The 21,393-nt window shown below is 53.9% G+C and overlaps 8 protein-coding genes across 8 annotated transcripts; 5 read left to right on the forward strand and 3 right to left on the reverse strand.

The window, feature by feature from the left end:
- Positions 1 to 273: 273 nt before the first annotated feature.
- Positions 274 to 2,835, reverse strand: PFLUO_LOCUS9262 (Pre-mRNA-splicing factor cef1; the record flags this gene model as incomplete). Its single annotated transcript, XM_073787071.1, has 4 exons — positions 274 to 2,251; positions 2,311 to 2,651; positions 2,718 to 2,751; positions 2,810 to 2,835. 4 exons carry the CDS (start codon positions 2,833 to 2,835, stop codon positions 274 to 276), a joined length of 2,379 nt encoding a protein of 792 aa, XP_073643263.1.
- A 271-nt stretch (positions 2,836 to 3,106) lies between these two features.
- PFLUO_LOCUS9263 (uncharacterized protein) lies at positions 3,107 to 4,514 on the forward strand (the record flags this gene model as incomplete). The annotated part of the gene is made up of 3 exons (XM_073787072.1): positions 3,107 to 3,240; positions 3,294 to 4,238; positions 4,295 to 4,514. 3 exons carry the CDS (start codon positions 3,107 to 3,109, stop codon positions 4,512 to 4,514), a joined length of 1,299 nt encoding a protein of 432 aa, XP_073643264.1.
- Positions 4,515 to 5,130: 616 nt separating this feature from the next.
- Positions 5,131 to 5,727, forward strand: PFLUO_LOCUS9264 (uncharacterized protein; the record flags this gene model as incomplete). Its single annotated transcript, XM_073787073.1, has 3 exons — positions 5,131 to 5,156; positions 5,255 to 5,356; positions 5,412 to 5,727. The coding sequence occupies 3 exons, from the start codon at positions 5,131 to 5,133 to the stop codon at positions 5,725 to 5,727; spliced, it is 444 nt and encodes a 147-aa protein (XP_073643265.1).
- Positions 5,728 to 6,276: 549 nt separating this feature from the next.
- PFLUO_LOCUS9265 (GINS complex subunit) lies at positions 6,277 to 7,177 on the forward strand (the record flags this gene model as incomplete). Its single annotated transcript, XM_073787074.1, has 2 exons — positions 6,277 to 6,453; positions 6,515 to 7,177. The coding sequence occupies 2 exons, from the start codon at positions 6,277 to 6,279 to the stop codon at positions 7,175 to 7,177; spliced, it is 840 nt and encodes a 279-aa protein (XP_073643266.1).
- Positions 7,178 to 7,542: 365 nt separating this feature from the next.
- PFLUO_LOCUS9266 (uncharacterized protein) lies at positions 7,543 to 10,204 on the reverse strand (the record flags this gene model as incomplete). The annotated part of the gene is made up of 4 exons (XM_073787075.1): positions 7,543 to 7,714; positions 7,774 to 9,659; positions 9,713 to 10,102; positions 10,160 to 10,204. The coding sequence occupies 4 exons, from the start codon at positions 10,202 to 10,204 to the stop codon at positions 7,543 to 7,545; spliced, it is 2,493 nt and encodes an 830-aa protein (XP_073643267.1).
- Positions 10,205 to 10,343: 139 nt separating this feature from the next.
- PFLUO_LOCUS9267 (uncharacterized protein) lies at positions 10,344 to 10,967 on the forward strand (the record flags this gene model as incomplete). Its single annotated transcript, XM_073787076.1, has 1 exon — positions 10,344 to 10,967. One exon carries the CDS (start codon positions 10,344 to 10,346, stop codon positions 10,965 to 10,967), a length of 624 nt encoding a protein of 207 aa, XP_073643268.1.
- Positions 10,968 to 11,325: 358 nt separating this feature from the next.
- On the reverse strand, positions 11,326 to 19,197 carry PFLUO_LOCUS9268 (U3 snoRNP protein; the record flags this gene model as incomplete). The annotated part of the gene is made up of 1 exon (XM_073787078.1): positions 11,326 to 19,197. The coding sequence occupies one exon, from the start codon at positions 19,195 to 19,197 to the stop codon at positions 11,326 to 11,328; it is 7,872 nt and encodes a 2,623-aa protein (XP_073643269.1).
- A 220-nt stretch (positions 19,198 to 19,417) lies between these two features.
- PFLUO_LOCUS9269 (uncharacterized protein) lies at positions 19,418 to 21,171 on the forward strand (the record flags this gene model as incomplete). The annotated part of the gene is made up of 2 exons (XM_073787079.1): positions 19,418 to 19,431; positions 19,488 to 21,171. 2 exons carry the CDS (start codon positions 19,418 to 19,420, stop codon positions 21,169 to 21,171), a joined length of 1,698 nt encoding a protein of 565 aa, XP_073643270.1.
- Positions 21,172 to 21,393: the final 222 nt, after the last annotated feature.

Consider the following 21,393-nt stretch of genomic DNA (forward strand, 5'->3'; position numbering starts at 1 on the left):
GGACTCGACGATGAAAAGTGATGGAAGAGATGAACTGGATGGAAATGGGCGATGGAAGGGGGATGGGGATGGACTGGGGGTTGGAAGCGGGAAGGGGCGACTGGGCCGAGGGAGACCGCCTTAATTGGGCCGCATCGGGACGTTGTTTACGGGCGGATCTACTAACTATGACGACGACGAGAGAATATGTTCAGCTGGGGAAAAAAAAACAGAAGGCATTTGTTAATGATACACGCAATGTAGATTATAACCAAACCATACAATTCCACTTCCTCAATGCCATCCATTCACGGCTGCCGTGCCAGCGACGAGTTCATCCAGCTCATCCTTCCGGCTCCTATACACCTCCTGGGCTTCGCGCTCTCGGCGCATGACGAACGACACTTGGTCACGAAGCTTCTCCATTCGCCGGGAGATGGCAGCCTCCTCGGAGATCTGGAGCGTGCGGAACGAGTCGAGGTCGTCCTGGGCCTTGGGCAGCGCCGTGCTGGCCTCGAGGATCTTCGACCGCAGCGTCTTGGCCCGGTTCTGGTATCCACCGTAGTGAAGCGCCAGCTTCTTCTCCAGCTTGTTCCCGCGCTCCGCTGTAGCAAGCAACGAGGCCTGGACGTTGTCAAATGCCCCGATCATGCGTTGTTCTTCCTGGAACGGGTCCTCCTCGTCCTCGTAATTCTCCAACCCGGGGAGGGCATTGACGCGAACCGAAGACCATGCATCATCGAACTTGCCCTGCCACTCCTCCTGTTGCTGCTGGGCTTCTGTCGAGGCGATTTCGGCAGCAATGGCGGTGTGCGCCGTCTCCAAAAACCTGGCGTCCAGTTGACCCAACTGCGGCGCCTTACCCTCAACCTTGCTGCCAGGGACAGGGTGTTTGCGGGAGTCGTGTGCGATGAGGACCGCGGCCTCTTGGGCAATCAGACCGCCAATCGGGTCAGTGACGTGAGAAGCACGCTTCATCAATGCGCTCAAGTCAAGAACAGCAGGTCGAGGCAGGCCGCGCTGATACACCTGGGACTGACGTTTGAACTCGGCTTGAGCAGCCAGCGCCCGTGCCTCCTGTTCTCTGCGGTCACGCTCAGCAGAATCCTCCTCAGTGAACTCCACAGCAGCCATGGGCTCCGCCGTTTCCGAAGGAAGCTCTTCCAGTTCCCACTCTGTCTCCTTGGGCCTGGGAAGCGAAGACAGCTTGCTACGCATCTGCTGCCGCGTGAACTTTTCGTGCATCTTGATGTCTCGGGGCGTGCTGCCGACGAGCTGCTGGCCCTCACCCTCCCGATTCAGAGCGAAGTGATCCCGCGGCGTGCGCAGTGGTGTGGCACCAGGACCGATCCCGCCAGGCATAGGTGTCGCGCCAACACCGTTGGCCTGTCGGAATGGCGTCGCCATTGGGTTAGGAGTGACAATCTCCTGTCGACGGGGAGCGATGCCATCGAAACCGGTCGAAGAGCCGCCCTCGTGAAGGGGCGTGTTCTCACCTCCAAGAAGGGACGACTGCGTTTCAGTCAACGCGCGAATGTTCTTGATCTCATTGGCGATGTGATCCTCCTCCGGAGCAGCCCGTGGAGTTCGGATCGGTGTTCCTCCAACAATAGACCCATAGTTCCCAATCAGTCCGCGCGTCCCTTCTTCATCGGCACTCATCCTGCTAGCCTTATCCCCAGCCATTCCCATTTTGATAATGTCCTCCATCTCACCTTCGCTGACCTGCGGTGTTGGAAGGACGAGAGCTCGGCGCTTGCTGCTCTGCTCGGCTTCACGGATTTTCTGCATTTGGCCAGCCCGCGCTGCGGCCGCAGAGGCAGCAGAGTTGCTGTTCTTGTCGTTCTTTTGCTTTTTTCGCTCCGCGTCGTCGTCTTGATCACCCTTGCGCTTGTTGGCCAGCTGCTGCTTCCGCGGATCAAACATTTCACGCTGGCGCTCGTTGCGGTCTTGCTCTTCCATGGTATCGTAGAATCCCGGAGCAGCAGGCTTCTCGAATGGAATATCGGCGTTGTAATCCATTTGGCCGGGCTTCCGCGTCACAACCTTGACGTTGATTCCGGCATGCTTGAGCTCACGGCGCTTTTGCAGGACGGCAAGGCGGCGAGATTCCTCCAGCTGGCGCTCCCGTGCTTTCCGCTTTGCCTTCTTTCCCTGTGTGTTGGCAAGACGAGCTCGTGCTTCGCTCAGCATTTCCTTCTCATCTTCATCCAAATCGATCGTATCAGGACGGGCTGGCTTAGATTCGGGATCGGGGTCGAGTTCTCCAGGGCTAGAAGGCACGACTTAGCTTGATCCCAAACAATTTGATTGAAAGAAAAAAAAACATACCGTAAGCGGCGAACATCGTCTGCATTGGGAGCTGCGGACTCAACACCCGGCCCTCCCAAGCCCAACTCGTCATTTTCACGGGATTCCGCCTCATCCAGAAGTTTCTGGTAGCGTTCAAGACACTGTGTTGCGGTGCGGCCGACAATGGGGGCGATGGTACGCCATTGCGTGGGCATCAACTTGGCCAGGTGCAAAAGCTTCTCATCCTCCTCGCGCGACCATTCGACCTTGCGGATGCCGGGATCCAGCCATTCTACCCAGCGTGCCTTGCATTGCTTCGGTGTCTTCCGGGCGAGAAGGGAGGACACTCGGGCCCATTGGTTGAGACCGTATTTGGAGACCTGTAAGCGCATGAGATTAGCACCGATTCATTTGTCAAATGATTATCGGTTAAGGTAACAACTTACAGCTGCCCGAAGCACCTCATCCTCAATATTGGTCCTGGAAGCGTGTTAGCAGCAAGGCCATGGAGGCTAGTAATCCAACGGGAGATTCTTACCAGACACCTCCTTTAACGACAGGCATGACGCGCGACCGCACTCAGCGGGCTGTCGAGTCTCCTGAGCACAGGATAATGACCAAGGATGATGGGGGGTAAGTGACAGCCCCGGGAGATGTGCGCGCAGCAAAACGATGGGATCGATGATGAGGAGGAAAAGCGAGTCGAAAATGAGTTTCGCAATGCGTGACTTTGCCGCGTTTGGCGCCCCCGCGGGTGCTTATGTCAGCAGATCCCGAATTTTTTTCCAAATTTTGGATTTTGCGATAAGAAAAGTTCACTTATTGTCAGTCAACCATGTCGACCTCACTGGCTGCCCCCCAGCAGTACAAGCAGCCCTCACGCAAGGGTAAGAAGGCCTGGCGCAAGAATGTCGACGTTACCGAAGTGCAGGAGGGCCTGCGTCTTCTGAAAGACGAAGAGATCAAAGGGTAAGCTCTACTTTCTTCCCTACTGCCCCAATCTAGTTCTGACGTGCGACTAGTGGTGTCCTCGCGGAAAAGCCTTCGGAAGAACTGTTCACCATCGATACCAAGGGTGACGAGGATGTGCGGACATCCTATGCAAAGAAACACAAGGCACTCAAGGCCGACGAGATCCTGGCCCAGCGCTCGGCGATCCCAGCACTGGACTCGCGCAAACGCGTGAATTCCAATGTGACCGATGGAGTCATTGAGCCAAAGACCAAGAAGCATAAGAGCGACTGGGTCAGCCGCAAGGAATGGCTCCGTTTGAAGCAGGTTGCTAAGGATGCAACCCCTGCCACCAAGGCCGCGGGCGATGAGATTTACGACCCTTGGGAGGATGAAGAAGACCAGTCCGCTCCCATCGAAGATCCCCGATTTGATTTTTTGGAGAAGCCGAAAGCGAAAGTTGCGCCATCTACATTAAAACACGCACCGATTTCTCTCGCCGCAAATGGGAAGTCAGTTCCGTCGGTTCGGATGCCTCATGGCGGGACCAGCTACAACCCTGTGTTCGAAGAGTGGGACAATCTGATCGAGGAGCACGGCAAGCAGGCCGTGGAGACAGAGAAGAAACGCCTGGAAGAGGAGCAGAAAGAGCAGGAGAAAGAACTCTTGCGTGCCAAGGCCAATGAAGATGACGGCGAAGTCAAGTCGGATGACGAGAGCGCATGGGAAGGGTTTGAAAGCGAGTACGAGAAACCCGAGTGGCTAAGCAAGAAGCGGCCCGAGAGAAAGACCAAGACGCAACGCAACAAGATCAACCGGCGCAAGGAGGCGGAACGGCAGGCCAAGTGGGAGGCTCAGCTGAAGAAGAAAGAGGCGCAGGTTGAGCAGGTGCGGGAGCTTGCTGAGCGGGCCCAGCAACACGAGCTGGAGCGTCAGATTCAGGACCAGTCGGATGCCGATGACTCCGAGGAGGGCGATGATACTGCTCTGCGACGGAAGCCTCTGGGGAAGAATCCGTAAGTCCTTCTGTCGGTGTTTTCTTTTCTGCGTCTCAAACTAACCACTACTATAGCGCCCCGGAAAAACCATTGGAGCTTGTGCTGCCCGATGAACTGCAGGACTCGTTGCGTCTGTTGAAACCCGAGGGCAACTTGCTGGACGACCGGTTCCGCACGCTGATTGTGCAGGGCAAACTCGAGTCTCGTAAGCCCGTGACGCAGGCCCGGAAGGCCAAGCGGAAGGTGACAGAGAAGTGGGCCGCGAAGGACTTCAAAGTTCCTGGTTTCGAGTGATCTTTTCTTCCAAAAGCGTGCATTTAACGATCAAACATGGATATACATTATCTAGCGAGTATATTATTTTCTCTGACCCAAATGATCGGTCATGTGGATCGTGTAGCAGCCTGGAGGTGTAGTTATGCTAGACCAGTGAATCTTGAATCTTCAGCTAGATATTCTGTATCATTCACCAGTGATATTGATGCCAACACAGCTGTTATTGATACCCGACGAGTTAGAGGAGCTCTCTAGGAACTCCTGCTTTTTACTTTCGGGGAGCGGTTGCTGCTTAGCAATGACCAGGATATCGGAGTATACTGCAGGATGCAACGGTGTGGCTCCGCCTAGATCCACCGATCCGGCAATCCCGATCAGCCGGCAATCGACGACACTTACGTAGGGCTTCAGTGGCAGTGCTCATCACCCTCCTGTGATTGGTTCCAATACTTGCTTTTCAAGTGGCTGTGCCATAATCCCGTCACGTGCCCCAGAGTGCAGCCTAGTGCCAAGTACCCGGGTCAGCTACCCCAGCCACTTTCTCTTCTTCTTTTCTTCATCCTCTTCCCTCTGGGTTTTTATTTTCGTCGGTCGTGATCAGTCTGGGAAGTGCACCCGGCAACTACCCACAATCATGGCAGTTATTAACAAGCGATACTGGTAAGAGCCCTTCTCTGGAATGCCTGCGGCCCCAATCTAGGGAGGCGCGTGCAACTTCTCTCGCGACGACGACGCTGACGGTCTACTCACCACTATAGTGATTCCTATGGCTACTGCTACTCAAGCTGGGACTCCTGGGGCCGCTGGGTCGCCTTCGCCGTCATCGTCGGCTGCGCGTTCCTGATCTTCTTCATTTTCATGTGAGTATTCCTCTTGCCGCTCTGCTCGAGTGTTTCCGCTGACGTTCTCTCTCAGGTGTTTCTCTGCCCGTCGCCGCCGCACACACGGTCTGCGTCCCTACGCCGGCACAGCTTGGATGGCTCCTCCCCCCGGTCCTCCTCCCCCCGACCAGCCCGGCTACCAGCAGCCCTACTACGGCGGAGACCCTTACTACCCAGCCACCGGCGGTGCGCCACCGCCGCAGTACGAGGCCAACCCACAGAGCTATGGCTACTTCGGATCGCAGCCACAACAGCAGGGCATCGAGCTGCAGTCGCCGCCGCATGCTTACGCGAACCGCGCTGACCAGCCTTACGAGCCGCCTGCTGGTCCGCCGCCGAGTAAGGCATAATCATGATCATCTGTGATCGTACAAGCAAACAAATAAACCATGATCCATTTTTGCAATGGAAGGTACGGATTTACGGCGTTAATATTCTTTTCTTGGGGCTGTTATCTCCAAAATGACCGGGGTGGTCTCCACGGTCTCTTCTTGGTGTGTCTCAGATCCAGCCATCTTCCAACATGCAAATCCGCAGATTCTCCGAACAAAGATGGCTCGGGCATAAATTCTTCTTGTTTTTGGGCGAAATGATTCGACGCGTGTATTGTGCACAGTATCTAACTAATGAACTACTCCTACATTACTATAACAACCTTTGAATAATAAACCCTGCAACCACAACAATTATTGCCAAAATAGCTACATATTGAGGTCAAGAACCATAATAACATCAAGTAAGGAGACACTTCCCTGAAATTGATCATCAAGATCATCATCAAAAAAAAAAACTCCTGCCTCAGGCAACGCAGATCAGCCTCCTTCGTCTCCGCCCTCCGCCCCGCCCTCCGCTCTGTTTTCCCTACTTAACCACTCGAGCAGTGACGAATTGCAAAGGCCATGGACATTGACGACATCCTGGCCTCCGTCGACCGCGGCGCAGGCGCCAGCTCGGCCTCCACCGCAATCGACCACCAGCTCCTAACGCGGTTCTGGGTCGCCGAGCGCGCCGTGTCGGAGGTCCTCCCGTGGCCGACAGCCTTGATGGAGCGAATGATGGACCGGGTGCGCTGGCAGGTATATACACCGCGGGTTGTCTCTCTATCCAATTCACCCATACTGACTGAGCTATCTCCAGATTGAAACAATCGAAGACCTTGCCGCGTCGTCCTCCGACGCGCCAGACCCATCATCCAAATCGAACAACGCAACACTCAACCTCCGCCTCTCAATCCTCCAAACCGACCTCGCGCGCACGCAATTCCTCATCCGCAGCGTGCTCCGCACCCGACTCGCCAAACTCTCCAAACACAGCATGCACTACCTCGTCCTCCTCTCCTCGCGCTCCACAAACCCCTCCGCCACACAATCCCAAACACAACCCTCGCAATCAAGCATGGACACCTCAACAGCAACAAACACCAGACCCGAAGACTCAGTCCCCGACATCTCGAGCGTAACGGACCTCTCCCCGCTCTCCGAGGCAGAGGCGCAATTCCTGCACACGCACCAGTCTCTGCTCGCGTCGCACTATGCCGGCTCGTTTATGGGTGCGTTCCCAATGAATCTGAGACGGTTGGATGACAATGCGGGTGGGACGAGTATGGTGCAGGGTCCTGAGAATAGGGAAGTCGTTTTTGTCAGGTGTCTCGGTGGTGAGGTTCCTGTTATTGTTGCCGCGGCGGCGGCGGAGGAGGATGCGATTGATATTGGGGTTACGATGCGCATGGGCGATGTGTGGGTTGTGCGGTGGGAGGGTGTTAGAGATGCGTGGGAACGGGGGGAGGTGGAATTGCTCTGATGTGTTGAGATCTTCGTTTATATGGTGATCATGGATGGATGGCATGGCATGGGATACATCTAGCAGGCGTTGTTCTGGACTGCTTCTGTTTATATGACGGAATATAGAAGCCGGAGTATACATTTGATGAATTTATGATTGATTCTGATTTCATTGGTTGAGCCAGTCATGGACAACCCTAAGCCTTGTCGTCATAAAAGAGCATTCGTCTATGAACATTTCATTTCATCACGCATCCACCCACCCGGAAGACGCCAAGCGCTAAGCAGAAGAGATAAAACCGGGAAGAAAAAGAACGAGGCCATGGCCATGGCTATGCAAAGAAAGACGCCGAGTAGATGTTTGTTGTGCCATGTTTGAATCGCTCACGCAACGTAGCCATACGTAGGAGGTTCCTCGGACACACGCTCGAGGTACTCGCGGTCAATGAGACTTTCGATACGACGCTTGACCATGTTGACATCCGGAACGAAACGGGCCGATAGCTGGGAGAGCACTTCCGTCATGAGCTGGGAGTGGATGAGGGTTTTGCGTTGTCTGGAGAGGAAAGAGGGTCAGTTTAGTTTTGATTTTTCGATGTCCGAAAAAGAACCTACTTCATGATGCGGACAATAGCAGCCTCGATGCTGCCGCCGCGCTCGTCGTTCATCTTCTTCTCCGTTTCCTTCCGCTGGTCGAGGCTTTCGACTTTGTTGGCGCCGCCGCTGACAACGCCGATGCGGACTTTAACGAAGGGGCTTTGGAACTCGTTGTTGAAGAAGAATCGGTCCGTGGGCTTGACGTCCTTGCTCATGGGTTCTTTCTTCAGCACCCGTGTCTTGGGCGCGACAGCCAGGGACTGCAGGTTGCGGATGAGGTCGTGATCGGGAATGCGCGTCTGGACCTGGATCTCCTCGTAGGTGAGAGACTCGCTGCTCGGCACGTCATTGAACAACATCAAAATGATCAGCGCGTGGGTGGAGACATTGAGCTCGTAGCGCTGCACCTTGCCATTGGATCGGTGGAAGGAGGCGCGGACATCCGCCGTGCCCATGCTCGCCTGCCAGGAGAGCTTGCGCCCATTATGTTTGTCCAGATAGAATTTCTCGAAACTCTGCTTGAGGCTATCAATCTCCCGCGGGAAGATGCACGGCAGCTGCACCGTGCCCTCCTTGGTGGCGGGCATGATCTCCATCGGCCACATGGTGCTGGTGAGCACGTTAATCTCCAGATCCACGCGCTTCTGGTCTGGGTCCCCGCTGCGCGCAATGTGCTCCTTGTAGCTGTTGGTCAAATCCCCAGAGATGGTCATATCCTTGAACATCGCTTCGATACGCTGGGTAAACTGGTTGCCAACTTCCATCTTCATCTTGGAGATCATCTGGCGCTCGGCGTCCATGCTGGCGGACCGTTTCATCAAAAGACGACGAGACAGGTGTTTCTTATAGTAAGTTTCAAACAGATCCTTGTCTTTGATGTATCGGAGCATCGTGATGCCATTGTCCAGGAGTGTATCCACTTCGCTCTCCGTTTTGCCCTTGATGCCCTTTTTCAGGTTCTCGTCGAAGAAAAGAGAGAGGTACTCCGAGCAACGGGGATTCATATTGATGAATTCAGAGAAACTGGTCATGATCGAACCCTGTAAACCCTGATCGGACAGAAAGGCTTTTCCCCAGATGTTGTCGAATTGCCGCTTGAGGGCCAGAATGTCGTCAACCCATCGAATGGCAATCACAGTTTGCTGGTTCGCAGCAGGCTTTTCTTTCTCCTTGCCCTTCTCCGACTTCTTCTCGCCACTGGCGGCATCCTTTTCACCGGTCGACAGAGCCGGCGCCTGAACTGCCAGGGTCGTCGAAGCGTTGATTTCCCTGCCAAGTTCCACGATCCGACTATACACTTGTTTTGTCAAAGCCTCCTTCTTCTTGTCGACTCTCGCATTGAGCTCGTAGACGTTCCGCAGCCCGTCGATTTGGTTGTGATCCAGCATGTACCGAACCCCCGTCCCTTCCAAGTTGACGACTTCCTCGATATTCTTACGAATCAGCTCCTCATCCACCAAGTCCAGAATCTTTTGTTCTGTGATGGTTGATAATGTGTACCGGCATCGCTCTTGCTCTTCAGCTATCCGTTGCGAGGCAAGACGACAAAATGTAGTGGCGTCGGCAATCTCGAGCAAGCGTTGCCCTTCGGCTTGATAGAATTCTTTGCTCGTTTCGAGAAACGCCGGCTCGAGGATAGTGAGGTAAAGCTTTGAGCTTTCCTCCTCCGTGGTGGTTTCGTACAGGCCTTCGAGCATTTGGATGCAATGTCGGATGAGTGGCCGCTCGATCATATGGCCGGCCCGTTCCAGTTGGATCATAAATAGAACGGTGGACTCGAGCACGTTTGCGACGTTCGTCTGGGTATCAGAGGACACAGCGGCTCGGAGCACATGGTCGCGGAACAACGCCATGGCTGCGACATAGATCGAGGGTTTCGTGTGGTCTCCAGAGACGATCCGGTCCTATGATCAACTGTGAGCAAAACATAAACATCACCAACATTGTCTTGCCTTACCATATACATCAAAACATCCGTGATCATGCCCATACAGAGCTGGTGATCCTCCCAGGCCCCCTTCAGCACTGCCAGGAACTTCTCCCCCGCCGCGCGCCGCTCACTTGCTGGATCCTGTACGTCCACCGACTTGTGGGATCGAATGAGACTCGAGGATATTGAACCGGTGATCCGTTTCTGGACCTCATTCTGCAGCCACTCTTGCTCAAGGGTCTTGACCTTCTCATAAAGCTCCTCGCCCCGCATCATCAACACGATCTTGTAGGCATTCCGATAAAGTTCCTCGAAGGAGAGAGCTGAGGCATTTTTCGTGTTGATCTCGGTGAGTGAAGAGGAAAGTACCGTCCAAATGGAGTCGAAATCGTCGGTTTTCTGTGCAGAAGCGAAGCCCTGGTGACCATGCGTTAGCCTCACGATGTCCACTCTGACTGTTTATGCAATACGCACCCTTCGAGGAGCTCGGATCTTTTGCCGCGCTCTCATTGTGGCCATGGTGCTTGCAAGACCGCAGCGTCTGGTGGGATGAACAAGAGGGACAGCTCCGCGGAGTCGGACTTTCCCATTTTCCGTCCCGGCTGGTCTTTCTCTCTTTCCGCCTCAACTCTACAACCTTCTACATTCATCATCCACAATGCTCTCCATGCGTTCTCTATTGCAGGCCATGCGCCCTGCCCATACTGCTCTCACTCGAAACACAACTCGCATGCCCTCGCGCCTCACCTCAACACAGCTTTTCGCTTCTCCTCGTTCACAAATACCTACCCTCTACAAGCGCAACCTTACACCTTCAATAACACTCCGCCAAAACTCAACTACCACCCCGTCAAAACCTCTTACTGATCGCCCCGAAGCCCAAGACCCAGAGGGCGAAAAGAACAACGAGGATCGCCGCAAGGAGGAAGAAGCCTACCGCATCGTGTTCACTTGCAAGCCATGCAGCCACCGCTCCTCGCACCGCATGTCCAAGCAGGGCTACCACCGCGGCACGGTGCTCATCCAGTGTCCCTCATGCGAATCGCGCCATGTGATCAGCGATCACTTGGGCATTTTCTTTGATCAGAGCACCACACTGGAAGATCTCTTGCAGCAGAGGGGCCAGGTGGTCACCCGCGGACATACAGATGGCAATATGGAGTTCTGGGAGGATGGGACGGTGAAGAGGGTTGACGAGGAGGGGATTCCGCAGTCTCTGGAGTCGGGGTCGGAGTCGGATCCGGAGCAGAAGACATCTTTGGATGAGCAAAAGTCGTCTTAAGTACCCTTGCTGGGCTTGGCATATATAGATATTGGTGTTTCGTCCCGATGTAGCAGATACAGTCGGTTGATCCGATCGACTCTGTCTCGGGGCTTGTCACTACTCTCCACTCTCGATATGGCAGGATCCAGTGGCATCGATGAGTTAGACGAACGGGTACCATCTGGGTCAGGCGCTTTGCCTTGACCAAACATACATAATATGTAACAACAGCACCGGAAAGGAAGCCTGTACAATAGAAATCGAAATTGGTCTTTCAGGAATTATATACAATGAGTGCATGACATGACCTATAAAATTTTGTCCACCAAAACAAAACGCCTTCCAGATAAAAATAAATATGCCAAACTCTTGCTCCTTACCATCCACGTCTCTTTCCCCGATGCTCCAGCCCTTTCTCGCGGCGTACGTCCCTCTTCCGTTCATTCCTTCTCTGCTTATCACGGCCGTACCGCTCAGGATCAGCAACGGCTTCAATGCGCCGCTTGACACGTCTTCCTTCACGGCGCTCCTTGATAGTCTCCTGCACGCGGGACATCTGAGCGATGTACTCGGTCGTGCCGAGCTTCTTCTGCAACAGATCCAGGGCTTCGTGGCAGTTGGAAACAAGACCCTTGTATGTGTTCTGGAAGGACTCGTCTGATGATCGTGGAGCAGGGATGGATGAGTCGGTCAGATGCTGCAGTGGAAGTAAGATGACGGTGAGAGACGGGTGGATCTGCTCTGCGTCAAGGTGGCGAACCAGCGCGGCGAGGAGGGCAATCGATGCGGTTTTAGGGATGAGAGCATCTGGCCGTCTGGAAAACACTTCGCGGCGCAGGAGCGAGGAGATCTGGCGGAAAATGTAGTGGATGGCGGATCTGGTGCTGCTTGAGACAGCGTTGTTCTCGCCATTGGTTGGTGCCCCATCGTCAGCTTCGCTGTCGGCACCCTCGTCTGCATCCTCCTCCTCAGCTTCAGAGTCGGCATCGTCAGTTTCCGTCTTGGGAATGTCGAGACCGTTCTGTGCACAGCATCGGCCCAGGAAGACGAGGTTGCGCACGCTCTGCATCGCCAGCTCTTCGGTGATACCAGGAGTGCGCAGACAGCGAAGACTGCCACGGAGCAGCTGAAGCATTGCATCTTTGTCCAGAACCAAGCCCGAACTTCCCGTGAGAGGGATCGCGCTGTATCCCTCGGCTGCGTTCATCTTGGCGATGTCGGCCAGCCACATGCCGATGAGATTCGCAGCACAGGTCTTGACCCATGCGTGAGGGAAGAAGAGACATTCCCGGATCAAAGTCCAAATGGAGGCACACTCGGGGCTCAGAGCGAGCGCAGGTACTGTTTTGCAGAGCTTCGTGAAAAGCTGCGCGGCATAATACAGTGCCTCCCAGCTGCCTGATTCGTGGTCTTCGAGGAGCGGCTGCATCAGGTTCGGGAGGATGCCGACGACAAAGCGAGCTTCCTTCTCTTTCACGGTTTCCTCAACTTCAAAGTAAACTCGCACGGCCTGCAGCCCAACATTGCTCAGCGCCAGGTTATCCGTTTGCTCCAGCCATGACCGGATAGGCGTGAGAATAGTCTTCATCTGCTCCTGATCTGCTCGGCTGTAGAACTGGCCAAGCAATGCTCCTGCCAGCTCACGGCATTCTGAAGATTCGTCATTGGCCATGGCGAGCACGATAGGCAGGAAGAAGGTGCTGATGATATCCTGGGCCAGCTCCGGGCCGGTTTTTGAAAGAAGCAAGTTGATGGCCTCCAAAACCGACTGGCGTCCCTCCTGGTGCTTGTAATCAAGGTTCTTGGCAAGGAAACCAAGCTGTTTCGTCCATCGGTTCTTGGCCTGTGGGTACTCGATCAGGAAGTGAATGTAAACGCCTCGCGCGAGATCTCGTGCAGAACGAGTCTGGTTGGTGACCATCATGGTGGCGATGTTGTCCACGAGTTCATACATCTCCGGCACAACGAGCTTGCGAGACATTACGGCTCGAATGAAATTGAATGTTATACCTTGTCGGTCTGGTTCTTCAATGTCCGATGTCAGGCGCTGGAGAAGGTATGCAAGGTGCCCATCTCGAAGCTTTGTGTCCTTTCGTTCGCGCAGCATGGATGAAATCAATTTCAGTGAGGCTTGCGCTGCTTCGGTGTTCGTGCTGGGTGATTCCTTGACCATTTTCACTGCCTCGGTGAAATACACGTGAGAGTTCTGGTCGATCTCGGGCAGAGGGAGCTTGATGATTGTAGATAGTAGCCGCAGAGCAGAGATTTTAACTTCTTCCTGGGCCTGTACAAGGGCATCGCCGATGATCGGTATGAATCCCGACAGGTTTGTTGCCACCAACAGAGAATTGAACTTGTTGAGGATCGCGCGCAGGACATCGAGACCGAATCGAGTCAACTTATACGCGTGAGAGGAGGTCGTGCCCCGTTTCTCGCCTCTCTTTGCTCCCTGCAGCCTAACCAAGAACCGCTCCTCCGACTCGGATTTCGGCTTGGCCTGACTGTTACTCGCGGCAGGATCGCGGTAAGACTCCTTGATGACTTCGTAACAGAACATCAACAGGTCACGGCTTTCGGCGCCAGGGTTTCTCAGGAGACCAATGCCAATTCGCCTCATGAGCTCATCGAGTTTCTTTACAATGTTCGAGTTGAGCTTCTCTCGCAGAAGTGCTTGCAGCGGCCGGACGAGATTTGCCAGATGTTGGACAGTTGCGTTCTTGGCAAGAAGCTCCATCGAGTCGAAACTCTTGCTGCTCTTCACTTCCGTCATCTTGCTGACGTAGCCTTCTGCGTCCTTTTCCTGGCCGACGGTGCCGAAGATATCGTCCATCACGACTGCGACGAGATCTCCCAGGCAATAATCCAGATCACCCTGCTTGAAGTGATCGGTAGTCATTACAAGCATGGAGTGGATCGTGAAAGACAGAACGTGAAGCTGGTATCCACGAGCAAGGGTATTCCGAAGTTCTTTCAGGATGTAGCCGAAGTATTCCGGGCCCAGTAGGATGGCAATGTCGTTGAGTGTTTTTCGTGCCGTGTCTCGCGAGTCTTGTGCTCGACTTTTGAGGATACTGCAGACATCCAGGAGAACAGGAGGCAGGCGAATAGTCATATCCGCCTCGGGCAGAATCTTGAGAAGCTTGATTGTGGTGACTGCGGCAGGCAAACGCAAGCTCATTTCAGTCTCCTGCTTGTGATGGATGAAGCTGGTCAGGAAAGGGATGAAGTTGGTGGTCAGCTCCGTTATGACCTTTGTGAAGGATGGAATGGTTCTGGCAAGGGTGCACATGGATGGCGTGGAAAGCTCCTCCATCTTGTCCGTGTCGTCGCCCTCGGCCTGGGGTTCTGCCACCTTCTTTTGATCCATCGCGCTTGATAATGCGTCAGACATCCGACCCAAAAGTCTGAGAATGTTCTTCTCCATTTCGGGCTTGCTCTGCATGTAACTGCGATACCTCCGGAAATTGGCTCGGAACTGATTCCAATCCAGCCATTCTGCAAGGGCACCAATTGTGGCAACGGCTTCAGCAATCAAGTTGTGGGCGTTCTCGTCCTCGGCCTCATCAAATACAAAATGTTCAACGAGGGGAATAAAGATGGACCCCAAGTTGGCAGACTGGATCTCTCCCTTGGTGACCTCACCAGCGAGACGCCGCAAAGCTCGGAGCCGGCGATGCTGCTGAATGTGGAGAATGTTATTGAAGAAAGAGGCTTCATCATCATCCCCGACAAGCAGCACGTGCATATCCTGGACGGACGGCCTGGTAGGGTTCGACTTGACAAAGTACCCCAGAACAGAGACGAACTCGGAGCGAATAAGCTCGGATTTTTGCCGGAGGCCGTACTGCAGTGAAGGAAGGAAGACGTTGTTCACAAGGGCCTCAAAGTCTTCAGACGCTGTTTCGGTGGCTGCCTTGTCAATGAAGCGTTTCAAGCTGAAAGAGGCGCTGGATCGGACAGCAAGCTCTTCTTCATCCTTGACATGGAAGAGCATGTTGTACAAAAGAGGTCGCCACTGCTTCGCACTTAACGTTTGAGCCAGATCTTCGTTAATTTTCGTGAAAGCCTGCAAGCGCCGCTCATAGTCGGGCTCAAGCTTCTTGCTGGAACGAGAGTTCAGATCGGCGCACAGTTCAGCAACTTCTGCCAGCTGTTGGTCGTGAGCGGCAAGAGCAGAGAAGACCCTTGCGAGCACCTCCCTGTTTGAGTCGTCCTTGAAATAGTCGAACATAGAAGATACTGCTTCGAAGACCTGTTGAGAAAGCTGGGCATCCTCTTCCGGCTTGTACAAAGGCAAGAAGTGTTCGAGAATCCGTAGCAGACCAGATTTAGTCCTTGGGCTGACCCGGTCTGGGGGCTGCCGAAGTAGATACGTCGCTATGCTGATCAAGCTGGACGTCTCTCCAGAAGACTCAACGCATGGTGCGATCAGAGACAAGGCATTGACTCCTGCAAACAGAACAGGCTTCGACGGACCTCTCTTGAGCACACGGCCAAGGTGGGAGAGGGCATTTTCCAAGTAAGGGGAGAGAAGTTCAGATCGGATCTGTTCGGGTGAGAAATCGGGCATCTCCTCCTCTTCTTCCAATTTCTTGCCAGTAGACAGTTCGATCAACGGCACGAGGATTTCATCCAGGACGTAAATCTTGACTTCGTCGCGAGCAGACTCCACTCCAAGGCAGTCGATCACCTTAGTCAAGACCTGGTTGTTATGTTGTACCAGGTACCAGGCGGACCTCGGAGCAGAAGCCCAGGTATGGAACAGTCGATGAAGCCCTGATACACCTTGAGCTGTCTCGATTGGGAATTGCTCGAGTCTGTCGCTAATCATCTCGTCGAAAAGGATACGAACGAAGGGTGTCCAGTCCCGCTCGGTCGAAATGGAGAAGACAAGGTTGAGACAGCGGATACAGGCTTGGCGAATGTTTTGGTAGACGGTCAAAAGACGTTCATCTTGACGATCCACATAAAGCGGGCTGTTCTCATCGTAAATTGCTCGGCAAGCTCGCACCAGACAATAGACGATAACATCCATCGTCTGTGGCGCATATGGTATCATGCGAGTCTGGAGGGTATCAAAGACTGTATCAATCATCTTGAGCAGACCCAATTGCCTTCGAGGGCTAGTCAATTCCTCAGAGAAGACACTCAAGTCCGTCTGGTCATCCTTGACGACATGGACATCCGCGAGAGGGCCAAAGGAGAGTCGCATGAAAAGGCCAAACTCCTCCTCAGAAAGATGCGATAGAGTTCGAAGAATTGCCTTGCGTCGTCCAGATTGGCCAGCTTGGCCCGCGCTCGCTTTTGAAATCATCCGGCCGTACAGAAGGCGAAGAAGTACAGGCAGCAGAATGGGCCGGTGTTCTTGTTCGATTAGACTGTCTTCGCCGACACGCACGAAGACCGCAAGCTCATCCTTAAACCTGGCTTCATCCAAAATATTGAGAAGATTCTCTTGATAAGGGAGGATATGGGGGGATTTCCAGGTGAAAAGTGCCTTCAGCGCAGCTTTCTGGGTCTCCGAGTTTCCATGACACAGGAGCTCTAGCACAGCATCGTGAACCTCAGAGGCTTTGTACAAAACTCTGGGGTTCAGGAATTGCCCGAACAAAGTAAGCATCGCCACTCGATCACGGAACCCCCATCGGATTGGAGCGTTATCTGAATCGGCATCTTCACCAATGGGTGGGACGTCGTCCTGATCATCGCGCAATGCCCACGACAAGAACAGGGGAACAATTTGGCGGGATCGCTTTTCAGCTACGCTCGGAGCGGCGATGAGGACACGCAACGCATGAGAACGAGGCGAAGCGGGAAGCAAATCTGCTAGGGAGTGTTCTTGCTTGAACTGTTGCGACAAGAGGCCCTGAGGATCTTTAGTTGTCTTGAGGTTGGTAGAAAAGGTTTTTTCAACTTTGACGACATTGTGGCATTGGAAGTGGCTAGAGACGAAGGTGTTCTCGTTGTCATCGTCCGTCTCGTCACTCGTTGCGATCGAGTCCCGCTCCTGAAGCCACTGGATGGATAGGTCTGAGACGATCTTCTCACCCTCTGCGTGTTCACTGATGGTCTTCAAGGCAGCAGCAGAGTCGTCCCACAATGGTCCCAACTTCTTGGAGAAGAGGCCGAAACAAAAGTAAGGAATCAGACGGGGCATCCACTTGCGAGAGGCAATCTGCGGGTAAAGGAGTGCGAGTTTCCGGATGTGCATGGAAATGGTTCTGGCGCTCTGCAGGGTAAGCGGACTCTCTTCAATCTCAATAGCCAGATCGATGGGAGAGGCATCTTCCTTGATGACACGGCTGATTAATTCGCGCAATATTCGGAGAGAGACCAGCCGAAGCCTATGGGATGGGCTGGCCAAGTTGACTATCAAGTTGTGGGCGAATTCGTCGAGCATGGGATTCTCCAGGTTGGTGGATTCCGGGCAAGAAGAGATGAATTCCAGAACACCCTCCAGAAACAGAGGGAGACGGGAAAAGGTCATGGCAGTGGTGAGGATCGATTCCCAAAGACTCGAGTCCAGTTGACCAGATTGTGTAGCGAGTTCAACATAAGTTTTGAATCCCTGACCTACGTAGAATCTCAAACCGTTGGTCTCCTTCCTGGAAGCAGCGTCTTGGAAAGCAGAAGAAACGTTCTGATGCAACTTGTGTACCATGGCAGACGACGCAGTTGGGTCTTTGAATAAGCCGATAGCCTTTGGAAGCTTCACCAAGGCATTCAGAACGAAATCGTTTGTGATTGGGTAATCCAGCGAGTCCTGAATATGACCCTTCAAGGCATTTGGGCACGAAATGTACCCAGGTTTCGAAGCTTCGGAGGTGATGCAACCGGTTTGGCTCAAACGAAGCAGGGTCAGACATGTTTCCCATTCTCTTAATTGCCACGAAGAATTGATGAACTTCTGGAAGTACGGCAGAAGAAGGCTCTGAAATCGCTCCGATCCCCACTCCGAGAAAGTGTTGCAAAAGAACAAGAAGTACGCCGAGAGCGGGCCGGTGGACACCAGGTCCATGAGAGAACGCAAAAATGGCAGCATCTCGTCCATCGGGGACAGTTGCAATGCATACGCAACAGTCGCGAGGATTCCGGGGATCGTGTCGGCGTATGTTTCAGTCGACACCGACACCTGTTGGAGCAGGGACACCAAAATCTCGTGGACGGACTTCCAGTCCCTTACTCTGACTCCCTTTCGAGTTGCCACGCATAAGAAAATCAAGCGGCAGCACTCTGGAAGATTAGGGTTCTTGCCGCCCTTGGAACGGCCTTCGATATAGGCAGTAATCGTGTTGAGGATAGGGCCAAATGTGTCGGGAGTAGTGTGGTGAATGAGGCCGATCACCACTCCATAAGCAACCTCTGCAGGTTCACTGTGCTGTTCCTTGGTGGGTGGAAGCTTGTCCAGAATGCAATGAAGAATATCAGTCCCATTGGAGTGAAGGCCATTGTTGACACCCTTCATGGCATCGGCGAACATAGCCATCAAGCCTTCCCGGTAGTCCTCAACATCTTTGGAGTCGTCGGCCGATTTCGAGATATCGTCAAAGAGAAAAGTCACGGCATTTTCGAGGGGCACCTTGTTCTTGTAGTAAACAAGGCCGGCTTTCCGAATGAGAAACGACATCGACTCGGCCGCAAAGCGAGCCACGAACGGCTTCTGGCGCTCCTTGCCCAGATAAGGAGTCATTATACCCAGCAGTTGCCGTAGGTCGGGAACCAACAAGCGTGAGAGAAACTTGAAAATCCATGCAAGGCAACTGAAACTCCACTCCACCACCTCGATGTCCTGGTGCGTCGCTGCAACGGACGCCACCAGGGTCACGGCTGCGGCGAAATGTTTTTCGAACCGAACGCCGAGGTCTCTGGCAAACTGCGCGAGCAGACTCAACAGTGGCTCCATGCAAAGCTGGTCCCTCTTCTCGATATATTCCACCAACAGGCCCATAATCTTCTCTTCGTGGTGAACAATCTGCGCAAGGCTTTCAGAGAGGGGGTTGACGCGGCGTGTGAACTGGGAGAAGTTGTCGGACAAGTTCATTTCCGCCCAGTGGTCGAGCGCCGATCGGAAATAGGAGGAGGTCTCTTCATCGTCGTCGCCGAAGCTGGCGCGGCGCACGCGGTGAATCGGGTCGATCTTGAGCTTTGCGATGCGCTGGGAAAAGCCCTCGAATCGATGAGATTTGGTAGTTTCGGTGCCCTTCTTCAGGCGCCTGACGGGCTTAGCCCGCATACCTGGCGCTACCATGGTGTGATATACGCGCAGCACCGAGGGCAAGAAGGTGTTGCTCTTTTTCAAATGGCTCCCGCTATACAAAAAAAGTTGATCGGACATACGTTGCTCCGGTATCAGTTGGCGCTAAACCATCTTCGGCTGTCTCTGTCACGTGTAGATTGTGGCCCAAGCTCCTCGAGAATATTAATCTCGTGATCGGCTGCCAGAGACAATTGAATCTCAGCCATCGATCATGTCGTGCAAGATGTACGTGCCCCCTGAGCATTCTTTTACCCCCTTGTGCATGCTAATTTGAGGGACAGTGTGGTTATTGGGAGCGCGGACTGTCACTTGCGCGCAGTATTCACCAAGCTCGCCAAACTCCACGTGAAGCAGAACTTCTCGTTCGCCATCGTCGTCGGCGACCTGTTCGGCGATTGCTCAACAGAGGATGAGCTCGACGAGATTACCGCTTTACTCCATGGCAACATCAGCGTACCACTTCCCACCTACTTCACATTAGGCAATCGAGCACTACCCACCCGGATAGTCGAGCAGATCGAGGCGCATGACGAGGTGTGCCCGAACTTGTACTTCCTGGGCAAGCGCGGGGTTCTCAAAACCTCCGAGGGGGTGCGGATTGCGGCACTGGGTGGCAGATTGGAAGAAACAGAAGCTCACACCAAGCCGCAAAGCAATGCGAGCGGCAAGTTCCAGCCCACATACGGTGAAGCGGATGCGCGCGCTCTCTTCGGTACGCATACCGCGGACATCCTGATCACAAATCAATGGCCCAAGGGCATCCGCGCGGGCTCCAAGGTAGCCGTTCCCGAGGACAAGAGCGCCTTACCAACTGAAATCCAATGCGTGGCGGATGTTTGCTCAACCCTAAAACCCCGCTACCACCTCTCCCCAACAGACGGGTTTTTCTACGAGCGAGAACCTTTCTTCCACATGCCGACAGAAGACGACCCCGACGCTAAACCACTCACCCGCTTTATCGGAATGGCCTCATATGCCTCGAAACAAAAATGGATGTACGCCTTCACCTTAGATCCCAAAGCTGCACCGTCATTCACCGTTCCCACGGGCGCAACGGCCTCGCCTCTATCAGCTGCGCAAACCAAGCGCAAGCAGCTCCCACACCAGCAAGAGTCATTCCAGCGCTTCGCCGCGTCCGAAGATGGCCGGCATCAAAACAGACATCCCCGCAAACGACAGCAGCGACAGCCGCCCCCAGGCCCGGACCAATGTTTCTTCTGCCTCTCCAACCCCAGCATCGCAACCCACCTCATCACCTCCATCGGCAACGAAAGTTACCTCACAACGGCCAAGGGCCCCCTCCCTACCCTCAAAACTTTCCCATCTCTGGGCTTCCCAGGCCACATGCTCATCATCCCCTTCACGCACACGCCCACCCTGGGTCTCATCTCAGACCCGGAGTCCCGCTCCAACACCTACACCGAAATGCAGCGCTACCGCACCGCATTACACTCCATGATCTCCGACCGCTGCGACCGCTCCCTGGGCGCCGTCACCTGGGAAATCAGCCGCGCCCACGGCATCCACGTACTCTGGCAGTGGATGCCCGTGCCCGTGGACCTAATCCAGCGGGGACTCGTGGCAGCCGCCTTCAAGGTCGAAGCTGAGAATCTAAGCTACCCAAGTTTCGAAGGCGAGGCGTCAGCGGATGCCCCCGAAAACGAACCGGGCGACTTCTTCCGCGTCCGCATCTGGGGTCCCTCTTCTCCCTCCTCGTCCTCTTCTTCTGCAGAAGAATCAAAAGAGTCTTCGTCATCACCAGGTTCAGAAAAGACTCTTCTCCTTCCATTGACGCCGGAAACACGCTTCGATGTCCAGTTCGGTCGCCGCGTGATGGCTAAATTGCTGGAGTTGGAGAAGCGGATGGATTGGCGCGATGATGTACAGTCCGTTGAGGAAGAGGAGACGGATGCGAATGTTTTCAAGGAGTCGTTTAAGAAGTATGATTTCTCGTTGGAGGAGTGAATGAGTGTCACTCGGATCAATGGTCAAGTTTGGGAGGACTTGGGCGTGGCTCTGGGTAGTCCGGTCGATGTGTGAGAAAGAGAGGAGACAATATGATAATGGCGTCTCGCAAAACATGCCTCTAGCTTAGGTATAAACTATACAAGCAAAATCTAATGCGCATCACCAGGTCTATAAAGGCCATTCTACCAAGGCAAGGCACTATTCATGTCAAAATCAATG

Source organism: Penicillium psychrofluorescens (genome assembly GCF_964197705.1).
Source record: "Penicillium psychrofluorescens genome assembly, chromosome: 6".
NCBI classification, from domain to species: domain Eukaryota; kingdom Fungi; phylum Ascomycota; class Eurotiomycetes; order Eurotiales; family Aspergillaceae; genus Penicillium; species Penicillium psychrofluorescens.